This window comes from Triturus cristatus, chromosome 10, assembly GCF_964204655.1.
Source record: "Triturus cristatus chromosome 10, aTriCri1.1, whole genome shotgun sequence".
NCBI classification, from domain to species: domain Eukaryota; kingdom Metazoa; phylum Chordata; class Amphibia; order Caudata; family Salamandridae; genus Triturus; species Triturus cristatus.
In genome coordinates this window covers 1053168245-1053186157 of record NC_140593.1, presented here as the reverse complement: position 1 = coordinate 1053186157, position 17913 = coordinate 1053168245, and the positions used below count along the sequence as shown (strand labels likewise).

The 17913-nt window shown below is 44.7% G+C and overlaps 1 protein-coding gene across 1 annotated transcript in view; it reads left to right on the top strand.

The window, feature by feature from the left end:
- Positions 1-17913, top strand: part of WIPI2 (WD repeat domain, phosphoinositide interacting 2) — a 226701-nt gene that overhangs the window by 154912 nt on the left and 53876 nt on the right. Inside the window, exon 10 of the mRNA XM_085629180.1 lies at positions 12732-12839. Coding sequence (XP_085485306.1) covers positions 12732-12839 — 108 coding nt within the window. The remainder of the gene's footprint in view (positions 1-12731; positions 12840-17913) is intronic.

The following is a 17913-nucleotide window of genomic DNA, read 5'->3' as shown; positions in this document are numbered from 1 at the left end:
GCCTCTACCTCCCAATCCTCCTTCCCGACCGCTCCGCCGGACCGGGATTCCAAGAGACTGGAACAGTTTGGCAAAAAGCTATTCTCCTCCCTTAGTTTGGGCCTGCGGTCCTTGAACACCGCCTGTCTCTTGGACCGTTATTCCCACTCTCTGTGGGATACGGTGGAGGACGTGCTGCCCCTGTGTCCGGAGGAGGTCCAGACACGACTTACCCAGGCTCTGGCCGATGGGAGGGATGCAGCACGACATGCTATCCGATGTGGGCTTGACACTACGGACTCGCTGGGTAGGGCGATTTTCTACCACGGTGGCGCTTAGACGTCACGCCTGGCTGCGGTCCACGTCCTTTTCGGGTGATGTCCAGAGCACTCTCATGGACATGCCCTTTGATGGCACTCGCCTTTTTGGCGAGAAAGCGGACAGTGCGCTGAATCGCTTTAAGGACTCCCGGGCTACGGCCAAGTCCTTGGGCCTCTCGGCCCGCGGTCGCAAACTTCCGCCTTTCGTGGCCAAGGAAGGGGTGCCTCCTCACGTACGCCTAGCCACCAGCCGCAGAACCAACCTGCGCGCGGTCGCGGACGTGGTTTCCGCCGAGGCGGTTCTGGAGGACGACGCGGTCAGCCCACATCCACCCCGGCAGCATCCGCCTCAAAGCCTTCCTAGTCCGAACTTTCAGGCCCATTCCAAGCCTGTGGGCGGCAGAGTTCGCCATCACCTGCTCCACTGGCGGTCCATCACATCGGACAGGTGGGTGCTGCAAATCGTCCGAAGGGGCTACTCCCTCCCCTTCGAGACGACCCCTCCAGCCATGCCACCGCAGCACCACCGTATCTCGGGGGATCATTTGAATCTTCTCCACGAGGAAGTTTCGTCCCTCTTGGCCAAGGGGGCCGTCGAGCGCCTTCCGAGCCCAGAAGTAGGTCGTGGTTGTTATTCCCACTACTTTCTGGTTCCCAAGAAGGGCAAAGGGGGCCTACGCCCTATCTTGGACCTCCGGAACGTCAATGCCTTCCTCCGGAAGGAAAGGTTCAAGATGATAACTTTGGCTCAGGTTCTAGCTGCCCTAGACCCAGGAGACTGGATGGTAGCGTTGGACTTGCAGGACGCATATTTCCACATCCCCGTCCTGCCGGCCCACCGGCGTTACCTGCGGTTCACAGTGGGTCAAGAGCACTTTCAGTTTACCGTGCTACCCTTCGGCCTTACCAGTGCCCCTCGGGTGTTCACAGAAGTGATGGCGGTGGTCGCAGCTCATCTGCGCAGATCAGGGGTTCCAGTCTTCCCCTATCTCGACGACTGGTTGTTGAAGGCGGCTCGCCCCAGGCAGTCGTCTCCCACCTCCAGACTACGGCGGATCTCCTGCATTTGCTGGGATTTTCCATCAACGTGCCGAAGTCACACCTGAGTCCCTCTCAGAAGCTCCTTCATCGGAGCGGTTCTCGATTCGGCGCAGTTCCGGGTCTATCCACCGGAAAAGCGGGTCCGGGATATTCAGGCCCTGATTCCCATCTTTCGGCCTCTAGCCTGGGTTTCGGTCAGGCTAGTGTTGCGGCTTCTGGGGCTGATGGCCTCCTGCATCCTACTAGTGCATCACGCAAGGTGGCGCATGCGGGCTCTGCAGTGGGACCTGAAGTTTCAGTGGGCCCAGCATCACGGCAACCTGTCCGACCATGTCTTGATCTCGGAGGGCACTGCACAGCAGTTGCAGTGGTGGCTCACGGACCGCGATTGGGTCAAGGGCAAGAGCCTCTCCCTTCCCCAACCGGAGCATGTCGTAGTGACGGATGCGTCCCTCCTGGGATGGGGTGGCCATATGGGAGAGGCGGAGATCAGAGGCCTCTGGTCTCCGGCGGAGTCTCGCCTCCACATCAACCTGTTGGAGTTGAGAGCGATCCGACTTGCACTGAAAGCCTTCCTTCCCTCTGTCAGAGGAAGTGTCGTGCAGGTGTTCACGGACAACACCACCGCCATGTGGTATTGCAACAAACAGGGCGGGGTGGGGTCGTGGACCCTTTGTCAGGAGGCTCTGCGCTTCTGGACATGGCTGGAACACCAGGGCGTCACCCTGGTGGTTCAACATCTGGCGGGCTCTCTGAACGCCAGAGCAGACGAACTCAGCCGCCGGCGCATGATGGATCACGAATGGCGTCTGAACTCCGAAGTGGCGCAAGGTCTCTTTCAGCAGTGGGGAGAGCCTTGGTTAGATCTATTCGCCACCGTAGAGAACGCGCAATGTCAGCAGTTCTGCGCGTTGGAATTTCCAAGGCGGCACTCGCTCAGCGACGCTTTTCGTCACGAGTGGAGTTGCGGTCTGTTGTACGCCTTTCCGCCTATACCACTTCTGCCCAGAGTGCTGAAGTAGATCAGGCACGACCGGGCCCAAGTCATCTTGGTGGCTCCGGATTGGGCACGAAGGTACTGGTATCCCGAGCTGCTCAGTATGTTGACCGATCCTCCGATACGTCTGCCCCTTCGGGAGGATCTTCTGTCGCAGCAGCAGGGGGCGGTCCTCCACCCGAACCTGTCCAGCCTCCACCTCCATGCGTGGAGATTGAGCGGCGGCAGTTGACGCCATTTGACTTGCCTCCTGAAGTCTGTGATATCATTCTGGCAGCCAGGCGTCCCTCCACAAAGACGGTATACGCCTGCCGGTGGAACAAATTTGTGGCATGGTGCACAGCAAAGGCTGTGGATCACCTTTCCGCCCCTCTTTCTGAGGTTCTGCTCTTTCTTCTTTCTTTGGCCCGGCAGGGCTCTGCCCTGGGCACCTTGAAAGGTTATCTTGCTGCCATCTCTGCCTTCTTGCGGCTTCCTGATCAGCCTTCTCTTTTCAAGTCCCCTGTAGTTACACGCTTTCTAAAAGGCATTACTCACACGTTCCCTCCTGTCCCTTTTGTAATGCCTCAGTGGGACTTGAATCTTGTTCTCACATTTCTAATGTGCGCTCCCTTTGAGCCTCTTCATAATTGTCCTCTTCGTCTGCTGACGCTTAAGACTGCTTTTCTGGTAGCCATCACCTCGGCTAGACGGGTGAGTGAGCTCCAGGCTTTATCATCAAAGCCTCCTTTTCTCTCTGTTCATCCGGACAAGGTTGTCCTTCGGCCTCGTCCCTCCTTTCTTCCGAAAGTGGTGACCCCCTTTCATCTTGGGCAGTCTGTCACCTTGCCCACCTTCTTTCCGCATCCTTCCAAAGAGGAAGAGAGGCTCCACCGTCTGGACCCAAAACATGCGCTCTCCTTTTATCTGGACCGCACAAAGCAGTTCCGGTTGGACGACCAACTTTTCGTTGGATACGTGGGTGCTAAGCAGCGGAAAGCTGTGCACAAACGGACCATCTCTCGGTGGGTCGTTTTGTGCATCAAAATTTGTTACTCCTTGGCCAAAAAGGACCCTCCTGTTGGGCTGCGCGCCCATTCTACTCGGGCCACGGCGGCTACTACTGCTGCTTTGGGACGGGGTGTCCCTTTGCAGGACATCTGTCAGGCGGCAACGTGGGCTTCGCTACACATGTTTGCCAGGCATTATTGCCTTGACAGCCAAGTCCGGAGGGATGGCTTCTTTGGCCGTTCTGTCCTCCAGGACTTTCTGGTGTGATCTTGGTTCGCAGACCCACCACCGGGGATGGTATTGCTTGGGTATCTATTCTAAGGTGAGGAATCTAACTAACGTGTTTCTTTCAGATGAACAAGTTACTTACCTTCGGTAACGATGTATCTGTAAGAAACATTAGTTAGTTAGATTCCTCACCGACCCACCCATCCTCCCCGTTCTGCGAACTGACATCTAGGGTTAAGGTTATCCTTTTCAGGCCCCTAGATTTTATTTTTGGCACCAGTGTCGGTCTTTGCATGGCTCTGCGTTCCTGGCGCGGAAAGCTATGTACAAGAACTGACGTCAGCGCGCGAGGGCGGCGTCTAAGTACTCCGTCATTCCGGCGCACGACGCCGACGACGGACGCGGAGCCGCAGACGACGCCTAGCGACGCGCAAGGGGTATTGCTGACGAAAAATCTTCCGGATCCAGTCTGACGCCTGGGGATATTCTAAGGTGAGGAATCTAACTAACTAATGTTTCTTACAGATACATCGTTACCGAAGGTAAGTAACTTGTTCATTTGTAGATTCAGCAGGTTGCACTGGAAATATACATTATTACAACAGCCGAACGCTTAGGTGGCATTTGTTGATCTCCAGGCTGCTTTTGATTTTATTCCACGTACTAATCTGTGGCATGTTTTAAATAAGATGGGGGTGGTTCTGGGAAACTTGATCCACCTCATGTCCCAGTTGTATAGTAACATCTTTGCCCAGGTACGGTGTGGGCATGCGGCAAAACTAGCTAAACGGATCCCTATACAGTGGGGTGTACGACAAGGGTGTGACTGTAGAAATGACTCCCCTTCACAGAACGTTAATAAGGTACCAATTCATTTATTTGCAGACAACTCCCTTCTCATCTCATAAGACTCCAATGGGCCTCCAGCTCCTTGTTGATGAATTCACAGATTTTTGTGTGTCAAGGGGCTTGGAGCTCAATGCTAACAAAACCAAAAATATGGTTTTTGGAAAGGAAGTGGTCAAAAATTCAGTTTTACCACCCTGGCGGGGGGAAGCATTAGAGAGGGTGAGGAGCTTCGATTATCTAGGAGTTATGGTAATGGAGAGCCTGAAGTGGAAAGATCAGCTAAGGAAAAGCACACTATTACTTGAGCACAGAGCAAATGCTATTAATAGGCTGCATAGGCAAACAAACTCCCATGCAATTTCGCAATCCCTGGAAATAGATCACGGCAAGGCGCAGCACTATATGGGGCCAAGAGCTGGGGATGTACTAACGTCTCTCAACTTACTGCTACAGAAAATAGATTTGCTAGACGACTGGTCTCTGTCCCCAATAGCACACCACTAACTCCTCTGTTTTTTGATTTGAGACTTAAAAGAAGTGCAGATCTGGCCGCCTTTAGAGCACTTGTTGATTGGGTTCTATTATGGGTTACGCCTGAGTTAAAGGAATTTAGTGATTGCATCGCTGAACTGTTGTGTATTAGAGGTGCCAAGTCAATACCTTGGGTCAAATTTGTTTCTGACTGGTTAAATAAGCTGGGAGTGACAAGGCTATGGATTAACCCTGAAAAAATGTGTAAAATTGATCTTAACATCATGAAATCTAGTTACTGGACTTATATTCAAGATACTAATTTAAACAACCTGTTAACTGGCACACTAACAGATTTTTAGATATTAAACCGGTTTCCCACTATGAGGAATATTTAGATTTTGTTTCTTCCCCTTTAGCTAAAAGTCTTTATATTCGCTTTTGATTTGCCACTTTACCCCTGAGGTAATAAATGGCGTAAGGCCCCAGTATTTGTCCGTCGTGTGGCTTGGCAGATGAAGATGAGGCACACATTATTTTTCTGCCCTAGTTATCATGGCCCTTGCCGGAAATGGATTATTACCATGTGTCGTAACCTGAAGTTGACAAAATATTTAGTGGCTTTTAGAATTGTAAAGAGTGACACTACTCCAGTAATAGTTATTGCTATGAGCAAATTTCTACAGGCAGTCTGGCACAAACGTGCCAGATTACTGACTGTGGCCGCAAGTGATTAGGTCAAACTTTTTAACTACTTTTTTAATCTAATAATGTTCGTTTTATATTCAAAGCTGAAAGAAAAATGTTATGTGTTTTTATGTGCTTCCTGCTTAACTTGCGCATAGCTTGCTTGACCCTACTCTTATTTTCCACATAAGTAATGGTCAAAGAAAATGAAATGCAAGTAGTATTGGTTTTAGATTAACTGTGTTCTGAGATGTTTTAAAATGGTTCTTGATGTATTTTTGTTATGTTTTGCACATGGTACACTTTGATGGTACTTGGCTACCGAAGAAAGTATATATGGACTATCGCTTATTGTGAAATATCTGCCCTCAAGCAGAAGACCGAATTGTAACTCTGGGAATTTAAATCCTTCAAAAATAGGAAGAGTGCAGCGTTTTCAAATAAGGTGCATTAAAAATAGTTTTACATCCAGTGTGATTACTACGCAATATCCATGTCCAGCAATACATATCACAACTCAGCACACTTTTCCACATTCCACCTACAAGTTACCTGAAAATATCTCAATAACTGCTTATTTTGTTGAAAGTAGTTCATACATAAGGCGCTCCAAGTTAAAATCCACATCACATTCTTTTATCCTACATCTGTGAGAATATTTGCATGGTTTCAGAGGTTGGATTTGCAACCCGCAGGAAAAATTCTCCTTTTACTAGCATGCTGCACATGGAAACCGATGCATTTAAATAAGAAAAAAAACCTGCAAGTTCCAGAATCCCGAGAGCGGTCTACAGTCGGGACTTGCTGGTGTAACACAGGGCATGGGGTCACTTGGTGACTATGTTCTGACAACAGGCCAGACAGGGCCAATTGATTTTGGACTACATTTTGTATAGGCCAAGTTTTATTGCTGGTTCCAGTACTACAGCTGTGTCTCTGTTCATACATCCACCACACACCAAATCAAAACATAGATAAAAGACACTCTGACAAATGCAAGACCTATTGCATTGCAAATACTTGTTTCCTTTTGGAGTAAAGAGAAAACAGTCCTAGAAGAGATTACTTGCAGCGCGAAACCTGATCCTGGGAAAAGTGTTGTTGATCTCTCAGCGCAGTTTCAGTCGACAAGTCCCCCTGTTAGAGAAGTCGAAGTAATAAATCAAGAGAAATTGCCTGGCCTATCGAAAGGAATTAAAACCCCTGTGGGTATAGATTCAGGATTTAGCTGCAGGTACAGGCAGATTTGACAATGATAAAGTCAAAAGTAACAGTTCACAACCTAAGTCTATGCCCCTACTTACAACTGGCTTTCATCTTTTTCAGCAGCACTCCCTTGAAACACTCCTCAATAATATTCCAAATTTCGGCTACTCTGGTTTTAGAATTAATTGGCATTGGCCCAAATAATTCCTTAGGCCAGAAGGTACAAGCGTCTCATACACTGCTGGGTTTTGTATTCTCTTTATTAACCTTATTAGAACCATTTTGCCAGGGTCTGACTCTATACAAGACATAGTTGGAATGATACTGAAGGTGCTAATTAGTACCAAAGAAGAGCGGGAAAAGCCAAGTCAGAGTATTTTGAGACCGCCCGGCACTTGTGCAAATCCAGCAGAAGATGATAGTGTTCTGTCTCCCCAGGTCACGGCTCTTGATTTATGCTCGTAATCAGGAAAACCTATGGTAAAAGTATCAGGAGGCACTACCAGAAATGGATCTATGGTAGAAAGCCTTGCTGCTTCTATAAGATATATGTTTGACCCTTGCTCTTTGGTTTCTGTAATACATGACTCTAATGTGAAAACGTCAAATATGGCGTCTGAATTTTTTTCTATCTTTAAAACCAAACCCAGACTACAGTCAAGCATGGTAGCCTCAACTGAAAATGTTCAAGTCAAGTTCAAGGGTAAGTAAAAATAAATGGAGAGGGAAGAAAAGACCTAATAGGTGAATCGCTAAAATAAACGTCGCTTAAGTGATGAGTGGATGCCCCTCAACGATCGGAGGACCCTACCCAAGGTCACCAAATGGTAGGGTTAAGCCCGAGCTTTCTAATCCCTGTTACCTCCCCAGATGAGAGGACTGACTCTCAGACTGTGGTTGCGACTTTTTCTATTTTGCCTGCTGCATGTCCCTCTTCACTTAATCCAACGACTGTTCTCTTTGTGGACACATGTAAAACGAAAGAAACTTTGATACCCTAGGATAAGGAAGACACTGAGCTTTTCCATTCTAATGTAAACACGTCGACATTAGTCTTCTTCACCATTTTTGACTGACCTAATCTTGACTCTTTCTTCTTTACTTGCATGTTTTGAAGAAAATAAAAACTTGAATTTAATCCAAAGCAGTGACCTGCCATTGGTTTCCCTGTCCCATTCTAGTCTGTGGACTAAAACGAGGGTAACATTTTGTTCTAATATTTTTGCGAATATGGTACTGCAAAACAGCAAATGTCTGCAATGCAAAGGTATCAATGTGGTCCCTGCTTATGAGCGAGTAAACAGAATAAGAGACTAGGTCTGAGGGATCTAGAAGGGGGTGGACTGGTGGTCTTTTGTGAATAACGAGGGTCTGCCGGTTGACACAAAGGAGTTGAAATTCACATAGGTAAGAATGGAAGACATGACTATTGGGCAATCTGTTAACTCTCTTGCTGATTGTGCTAATGATGAAATCCAGAAATGGAACTGGTTGGCAGGTGCATTAAATAACAACCATACGTCGCCCACTTCACTACATTTTCATAACCAGCAATGAATTAAAAGTGGTCTCCTGGAACGTGGCAGGAAGAGAAGCTGCTTTGTTTAAGGGATATAAATGCCTCCAGGAGGTGTTGTACAATGATGAGATTCAGTGTGACGATGACTTTTCTGGAGATTGTAAAGCGACTCCAGCTAGGAAAGGCCATGCAGAAGAGGAGGGGTAGCGATTCTAATGACCAGTAAAATTAAATGAACATATGCAACTTATAAGGAACCCTCCAGTTTTTTTGTGGAGGTCACTCTCCTTCCATGTGGAGGAGAGTCATTTGCACCAATTTTAGCAGTAAATGCATATATTCCTCAAGATGCCTTGTATAATAAACTAGTGTACAAGGTTTTTACATTTGTTAAACACACCTTAGACAATTTTTCCCATGTACTTTTGGTACAAGATCTAAACTGTAAAATTTCCAAACATGCTCTTAATCTTTTCCGTGAAAAGTAAAAAGAGGAAGCTCTTCGTATTCCCCCCCAACATTTTATTTCCTTTTAACACTAAAACTGGTAAGAGTGGGACGATCCTCCTCGAACAGCTGAGAAGCGATGACTACTTAATAGCAAATGGGAGATTACCATCTGATTACCCTGTCCATTATGCCCCTTAATCTTGGAAGGGGGAGGCAATATTGGACTATTTGGTTGTTGGCTTTACCTCATTCCATTTGCTAGGCAACTTGCAAATAGTTAACTCCATCCTTAGCGATCATCGCATATTGGTTTTTACATTAAGGGTAAATACCTCCCCAGTTAGTGCCTGGAAATTAGATGGGGACTCCTCTAAATTTATTAAAAAATCAGGAAGAACGCAATGGAACCCTAAAATTATAACTGTTCTGAAGGGCATATTAGAAGATACTGTTAATAATTTTGACACTTGGGAGGTTGACACTCTACAGTGTTTTGATCCGTTTATGAAGCAGGTTTAACCAATTCAATTCGAAGGCAACCAAAGGTCTCTAGGAAGCTAACTCCCTACTCAATTCTTCAATTCAGGAAGCAATTCATTCTATATACTTACGAGAGATATTCTCATTTGTCTTTATTAAAAAGGCTTATACGCCGCCTAAAAGCAAGTTTGGAAAAGAAAGCTTGCGATCGGATATCTATTGATTTGTGAGAAGCTGTTTTTAAGAGGCAGGTGAGAAATTTCTGGTAAATGGTTGCAGAAGGGTGTGGGACCAGGGTTAGGTCCACTTCTTCCCCAATCAGGGAAGATAGCTGGATTAATTTATCTCTGTTTTATATGCAGCAAATGGTCAGTTTAAAATGCCCCACATTCTGAACTCTAGTTTAACCACATGTCATTTTCCAGATAAAAAGGAAATGGAGTACGCTGTTTTAGGAATGTGTTCCTCTGCTGCTATGGGACCAGATGAAGTGCCAATCTCCGTAATAAAACAGCAAGCCACTCTTCGGGCTGCATTACTTTGTCCGGTCTTTAAAACATGTTATGAGTGCAGGACACTCCCCTCGAACCAGTAGTATTATCATCCATCTATTTAAAAAGGGCAATCGCAATAGACCACTAAATTATAACCAGATTGTGTTGTTCGATACGGTGGGCAAAGTCTTTTCTAAATGTCTCCTAGCTCAGTTAAATACCTGGTCACAGGACAGTGAAATCATGCTATTAGAGCAGGCGGGTTTTAAAAAACAATCCTGGTACTCTTGCCAATATAGCTGCTCTACAATTAATCAATGAGAAGTATGTGTCTATTGGAGGATGTGTTGTATATGCCACATTTATAGACTTTTCCTCTGCATTTCCAGTGCTGTGGAAAAAACTGTAAGATCTTGCAATGCTGGGTACCTTACTGCAATAATCATTGCCCTTCATTTTTCCATGTGGTGTAAAATTTTACTAGGGTGTTATCATGGTCATGCTAGGGAAATTCAGACAAAGAATGGTTTAAAATAAGGATGTCTATTAGCCCCACTGCTATTTTCCCTATATATTTCGGACCTACCGACCTCTCTCTCACAAAGTTCTTCCATATCTCCGATTTTTGAGGGGTGACCAATCTCATGTCTTCAGTATGCAGACAACATTGATTTTGGATCTTACTCCCAAGGGTCTTAATAACCAGTTTGTGGCTTTACAATAGTAATCTGATGCACATTATTTAAAAGTTAACACCTCTAAAGGAAAAATACTCTGCTTTCATTGGAAAAAAAACTTCAATATCCCAACTTTCCCTGGTACTTGGCTTCACAAAAACTGGAAGTGGTAAAAACCTATACGCTCCTCGGGAAAATAATGTGCAGCAATCTGAGTGACAGTGATCACATTAAAAACAACACGTGTAAGGCCCTATCTCAGGCCAAGGGTTTAAATGCACTTTATGGTGCTACTTGTTGGAGACATTTCTCCCACCTCCTAGAGGTTTCTCGGGCTAAAGTCCCCACCACCCTACTATATGGAGTGGAGCTCATTGATATTTTTAGATGGGAATTCATGAATAGAACTGAAGGGCAGGTATTGAGAAAGCTCACATATCAATAGCAGTGGCTGCACTAAAATTGGAAATGGGAATTAGAAGTGTATACGTTAAGGTTTTGGCAGGGGTTGTTCTCTGGATGGCTTGTCTTGAGAGTAGTGAGGAGGATACACTAAGACACCAAATGAGAAAGGAAATCTTGGATGAAAAGAAGGATAAGACAGTAATCTTCAGGAACTTTAAGTATGTCACATCTCAACTTGGGCTAGAATCAAGTCTGGTGCTTACGCTTCCTCCCGCTCAACTAAAAGTTAGTTTAAAGCATGCTTCGCAGCCCTCGAGCTTTCTTTTGGATAGCGAGGCCTGTGCCAAAAAAGGGGATTTCTAAAGGTAAAAGACACTGTTAATGATAAAAACACAACCATATTGATGCGGAGTATGTCACACAGCGTCAGTTGCTTTTGGATTCTGTTGCGATGGGATAGCCTTCCTTTAAATTGTTTTACCTCTAAATAGTATGGAACCCCTGAAGTTCATAACTTTTGTCAGAAAGGGATTCAGGATTTGAATCCTGTATTATTCGTTTGCCTCTCTCTATTATTGCATTGCCGTAAATGGCTGAGGCCTATTTTCCTGAAACTTTCAGTTCAATCTTCTGACGTTTTACAGACTTTAATTGACCCTCCTAATGAATTGTTTTGTTATCGAATTTTTTACTTTTTCAAATGCTTCCTAAATTTTTATTAGTCTAGCTGTTAACCTTGTGCTAAAAGATTTGAATTTGGGTGTCTTAATGTATTTTTAATGTTTCAGAGAAACATTTCAGGTTTAGCCTATTTCTATGAATTGCAGGTTAATTGTCTGAATTTGTACAATGAATTTTATGAATCTTAATTTGTCACCGAAACTATGCACGTAGTATTTATTTGTATGATCTTCTGTGTGGATCCCTTCGGTGTTCCAAAACATTGAATAAATAAAACTTGAAAAACATGAACTTGTGTGGGAATAATCTGGTTTCAAAATATCCATACCTTCAATGTCAATCTACCAGCATTCATTGATACTTCTCAATTTCCTGGGTAGCAAATGGTATATGTTATTGGGAAAAGTCCAAATTGATCAAATCTGGAAGAATCCTGGCAAGGAGTTTATTTAAGAGTGGATCTCAAAATATGAGAAAGTTAATTATTTTAAAAGTAATGTGAGCAATATGAGTGAATAAGTGTTATGGCTGACTGGAATCCTTGTGCTAATTCTTGACCAGCGCTTTGTGGTTTAAAGTTATATTTAAGTGTTTGACTTTTTCTTATTAATTTTTTTTTTTTTTTTTTTTATCCTTACCCTTCAATGTCTTGTTTCTTTTTCCCCAACAGCAAAAAAATATTTAGGGTATATTGAAATATTTTTTAAAAAGGCAAGTGGTCACTATACTATTAACCTGCTTATCGCTGATTTTTACTATTGTACTATTTTCCTTATCCAATAATTAAAATAAATAAATTTTCAGAAGAAAATATATTTTTGCTCACCTGATATTGCTTGTGTGAGGAACGAAAATAACACTAAGTTCTATAAATAGTATCTTATAAATTTCCAAAGTAATATATTCAGATTTCAAAATAATATATGACCCCCTGATGGTAATTGCGTAAAAGCAAGTTCCACAGTTTGTTGCATTTTCCCTGTAGCATTGTCATTACGCCTCAGTCTTGTTTTATGACTTGGGGAGTTTAACTCTAAAAATGCAAAAGAATTGAAATCATTATTGAATCAAGAAAAGATTAATCGCATACATTCATTATTATCATTTTTCTTTCGGCATAGTCACAGATTCCGGTTTGGCTTGTCAGCGGGTGACAGTATAAAAATGGTATCCATCACCTTTTTGTTTGTAAAATGGCCTTTACTTTCACTATCCAACTCTTACTCTTTGGTTGTTTTTTTTATCACACTCTACTAGGATTCAGAAAATACCCAGGCTATTGGTTGGTGCAGCTGATGGTTATCTGTACATGTACAACCTGGATCCTCAGGAAGGGGGCGAGTGCACACTAATGAAACAGCACAAGTAAGCACCGCAAAAGTGTCTTCTTACATCATTGTCCAGAATTTTTACTGAGTTCTTTTTTATTTTTGCCAGCACCAAATTACTTTTGTTTGGCTCTTATTTTTATTATCTTAAAGATTCCAAATGATTGCTATTTTGAAACAAATTTTCAAGAGCAGCATGTAAATATTCATTTGTTTTTCTTGTAGAAGTAGTTATTTTGTTACCCATGCTCCTTTCTTCCAAATGGTTGGACGAATATTGTAGTCCCAAAGACCGGCTCAAAGGTTCTCTCTAAAAGTAAGCTTTGAGTTTAGGAATCTTAGTGGGAACTCAGTGTATGTGGGACCATATCTTTATATGGCATTTTGACAATGTTTGAGGATTCAACCTACTACTTAGTTATTGCCATTTACTCCAATTTAATGATTCTATGTCTTCTCCTTACGGTGTAGGGCAGTGTGCATGCCCTATTTTTGAAGATACAAACTTCTTTGATTGTTTCGCATAATAGTGGTGTGGTGTCTAAATTCGTTTCCCTTAGAAAATAGAATGGTTGTCTTCTCTCCTATAAAAGCCCCATGCCTTTTGCATCAAGCAATGTATTTGGTGAGAATAAAATGTTTCACCAGTTGAACCGCAAGCAGCATTTATTCTAAACTCAGAAATGTCAGTTATTTGAGTCCCTGTGACCTTGGTGCTGAAATTTGGTTGAGGTCTCTAAAGATGCAATTCCAGTCTTTGTCAGTGGTTTTTAATCTTATGACTTGTCTACCCACACTTAACCCTTACTGAAGTCTAAGGAGCCTCACTGAATCATTATTGGAATCCGGGGTCCTCCACTGAGTTATTACTTGAAGCCGGGGACCCAGCCTAGGCATTTTTGATTATGTGGACTGCAAAACAATACACAAACAAATACAAAATGATAAAATATTACATTTAATTCACAAGCACATATTTGGAAAAAAAAGTGTTTTAATGGGAACGGCGTAACATTTCCAATATTCAGTTGAGGCCACTCATGATCCATATTATATTTTGCTTGATGCACTTCCACTGCTCCCACAAATTATTCTGAACATACTAACTTAATTTTCAACCTACATTTTCGAATTCCTTCACATTTACGTAATGATTAAAACTAAAATTTTACATTTTGCTTCATTTTTTATATACACTTTATTAACATGCTAATATTATTTAATTTTCTAAACAGTCACAGACCCCCTTAATAAGCTTTATGTACTTCTCTGGGGTCCCTGTACCACAGGTTCAGAGCAACTGGTCATGGTAGAAACTGGTAAGAGGTATTTAGACTAATCATGATATTAGTTGGTAATACTTATTGATAGTGTTGCAAGTGTTGGTCCTAGGTTCTTGGGTACTATTGACATTTTCAAAGGTGTCTCGGTTTTCTTGAGGTAGCGAGGTTGAGTAGTCACAGTGAATGTTATGGATTAAGAACTCATCTACATCACGATCCTTCCCTAATGGGAAATGTTGAGCCAGAGCTATAGTTTAACAAGCATTGGCATAGCCAATAGGTCTCGCTTTTGGGACTTATAAGTATTTAGTTATGCAGCACAATATCCTTGGTGCAACAACATCAACTGTTGCATGGGTAAACACTTATAAGGTCCCAAAAGCAAGACCTATTGGCTATGCCAATGCTTGTTTACATAGTAACTGTTGAGTATCAGCTATGTCCTACTCCCAAATAGACAGCTAGCATGTCAACCGACCAGAGTGAGAGAAAGAGAGATTTAGAAAGAGAGAGATTTAGAGAGAGAGAGAGAGATTTAGAGAGCAATAGATTTAGAGAGAGATTAAGAGAGAGAGATATATTTAGATAGAGAGATTTAGAGCGAGAGAGAGAGCTTACGTGCCGGGGCGGAGCTATATTTGGTGCATCAGGTGCAGTGGCACCGGGTAGCAGGAGTTTTAGGCGACACCTGAACTGCAGTTATGGTTTTATTTTTATAGCCCACTAGCAGAGTGGGTGTCCATTTTGTCTGCTTGTACAAGGGTGCCTGCCACCCTTACTGCCCTACCGACTCCTGCCTGCAATAAAATGCAGTTTATTGAATGCCGTGGCAGACTCGGGTGTGAGAAAGTGGCTCTGTATATACTGTTCCTTAATAGGTACAGGGTGTACAGAGTCCACAGACCCCAAGGGTTTAACAGAGGTTAAAGTTAGATATAACCTTACTCTCCAAAGTGGTAGCCTGGTCGAGCAGTAAGGCAGTATCAGAGGACGTGTAAAGCATTTGTTGTACACACTCAGTCAGCAAATAGTTCCACACACTCAATAACTGAACTCTAGGCCAATGGTTTGTATATAAAAAATATATGCTTGTTTTATTTTAGAACCAACACTTGGAATTAAAATATACTTTCTCGACAGGAGATGTTTCATAAAAATACTTTTGTATATGCAATAGACTTTTTAGTAAACAGTTACAAATAGTTGCATTAGGCAACTCTATTTCTAAACACAATACATTGAGCTCAATGCTAAATTCAATTTACATGCAACAGATTACTTTTTAGATTACTTTTGTAATTCCAGGCTTGGACCCTAGATCCAGTCCTGGGTCAGTTCTCAGAATCAGCTGTTGAAAGTCGACTTTGGTACTGTAGTGATTTTTAACTAATATTTAGCTATTTCAAAAGTGAGCACTTAGAAAATATATCAGAGCAAACAATCAATGATTCCCTATGGAAGGAAATATAGGTTACAGGTACAGTAGGTTATCGTTACTTTTGTAATCCAGTACTGTGTGGCTAGACTCAGTACTGGGACATTTATCCAAAACAGGTAAGTAATTACGTTTTCAGATGTTATACGATTTTTGAGGAATATTTAGAAATTGCAGAAATCAACACTTAGAAGAAATTTCATAGAAAAGCAGTCAATGGTTTCCTATGGAAAAAAAATGAGTTAAAGGTAAGTATAGTTGTGGGTACTTTTCAGAGTCAGTGCTGGGCACCAAGATCCAGCACTGGGAGCTCACCTAAGAGCAAGTGAGTAAATTCGTTTTTGGTACTCTGCTGATTTTTGGTGAATATTTTGAGTTTTGAAAAGTTCACACTTAGAAGAATTTCCAAGAAAAAGCCAGTCAATGTTACCCTACGAGGAAAATGAAGCTAGCGGTTTAAGGGTAAGTTCTCGACTGGCAGAGTTGAAGTTCTGGGCGTAGACTCAGGGGTCTCCCAGTGTCAGGTAGGTACAGTCAGTTCACCCTCAGTGGTTTCAGGACGGCCGGGTGCAGAGAGAGTTAGGCCCAATGTTAGCCTATGAGGAATAGGGGGGCCTGGTTTGGTGGCTGCTGACTAGCAGGCCATGCAGCTTTGGGAGCTGGGCTCCTGGTCACTCACTCAGGGCAAGTGGGGAAGTAGGCTAGTGTAGAGATTGCACTGCCAGGGCCACTCGGGCGGCTGGGTGCAGGGTGCTTTTGAGCCGTCGGGCGCTCAATGGAAATCAATGGGAATGTTCCGGTTAGGAAAAAGGCTGCAAGCTCGGGGACGATGATGCTTCAGGTGCCACCACCACTTCGACAGGTAAGTTGGGTAGTTGTAGGTTAGGTGGGTACCCCGGGATTGGGCACAGGGGGCCGCAGGGCGCCGCGTGCAGGGGTGCCTTTTGGTGTCAGGAAATCTTACCCTCTGATGATCGCGGTTGGGGGGGGGGGGCACCTTGTTCCGAGGCTGCAGGCTTCTTCCGGAATGTCGAGGGGGGTCCTTGGGTGCCCGACTCAGGGTCACATTCGCCGTGGGGTCGTCCTCAGGGTCTTTGTCCACTCCGGCACTGGCCAGGCTTGGCTGGTGCAGAGTGTGCTGGGTTCGCGGTTCCGGGCTGCTGCCAGGGGTTAGAAATAGGTTTCTGAGTAGAGCCTCTACTCATGGGAGTCCCAGGGGCTTAGAGCCAAAAGGTAGCCAGGTCCTCCAGGGTTGGTGAGGTTGCTGGCCACGAGAGATGCCGCGCTGGTGCAGGTTCGGGAGTCGACAGGCCGGTAGGGCTGGGGCCAAAGCAGTTGGTGTCTTCTTCCCTTTTTAGCAGCTGCAGGGCAGGTCTTTGTTCTTCTTGCTCTTCTTGTAGTCTTTTGAATCTGGAATCTGGGGAAGGAAGGTTCAGGGTGCCCCTAAATACTAGATTTAGGGGTGTTACAGGTGGTGAAGGCCAGGGTCCAATGGGTTCTTGTCCTGGGGTGGGTACACCCTCTATCCTGCCTCTCTCCTGTGGGAGAGGGGCAGTAGCCTAATCCTGATAGGGTAGGGCCTTCCATCTTCAAGATGGCGAGAGCCCGGAGATGTGCTTCACCTCGCCTCCCCCACCTGAGGGGTGGGGTGGGCAGGCTGGCACATCCCCTGTCCTTGTATGGGGTTTCCGGCCAAGCTTCCCGCCAGAGTGGGGGGTTGCAGTGGCCTGGGGAAACTCCAAGAGGCGGCATGCCTTTGAAGCTTCCCTTTGCTCATCCTTGGGGAGGAGATTTATCACCTCACCCAGGATGTGCATTGTTGCAGGCCCGGGAGAGCAGGGGCTCTCCCACCCAGGGGTCCAGCAACGTGTCTGCTGTGTGGCAGCCTGGGCAGCCTCAGAGCAGACGTGGATTGCAGGTTAGTTGTAAGGGGGCATCTCTAAGATGCCCTCTAGGGTGCTTGGTACATTAAATCCCACACTGGCATCAGGGTGGGTTTAATGTGCTGAGAAGTTTGATACCAAACTTCCCAGTCTTTAGTGTTGCCATTATGGTGCTGTGGAGCTTGTGTTTGACGAGCTCTCAGCACCATGTACTCTTAAATGGCAGCACTGCACTTACAGTGCCCAGGAATGGACCTGGGTACTGTAGGGGCACAGGGCTCCTGCTCCTGTGCCCACACCATGGGCATAAGGCACCCAGCCAGAGGGGTGGCTGATATATGCCATGGCAGTGTAGGTGATGGGCATGGCACACAGAGGTGTGTCATGACGACTCTTCATTTTGTCCTGCACCCAGAGACTCAGCCTGCAAAGGCAGTGTGTGTGTGTAAGGGTACAGGGCCTCTAAGGGTGGCACAAATGAGTGCTGCAGCCCTCAGAGGCCTTCCCTGG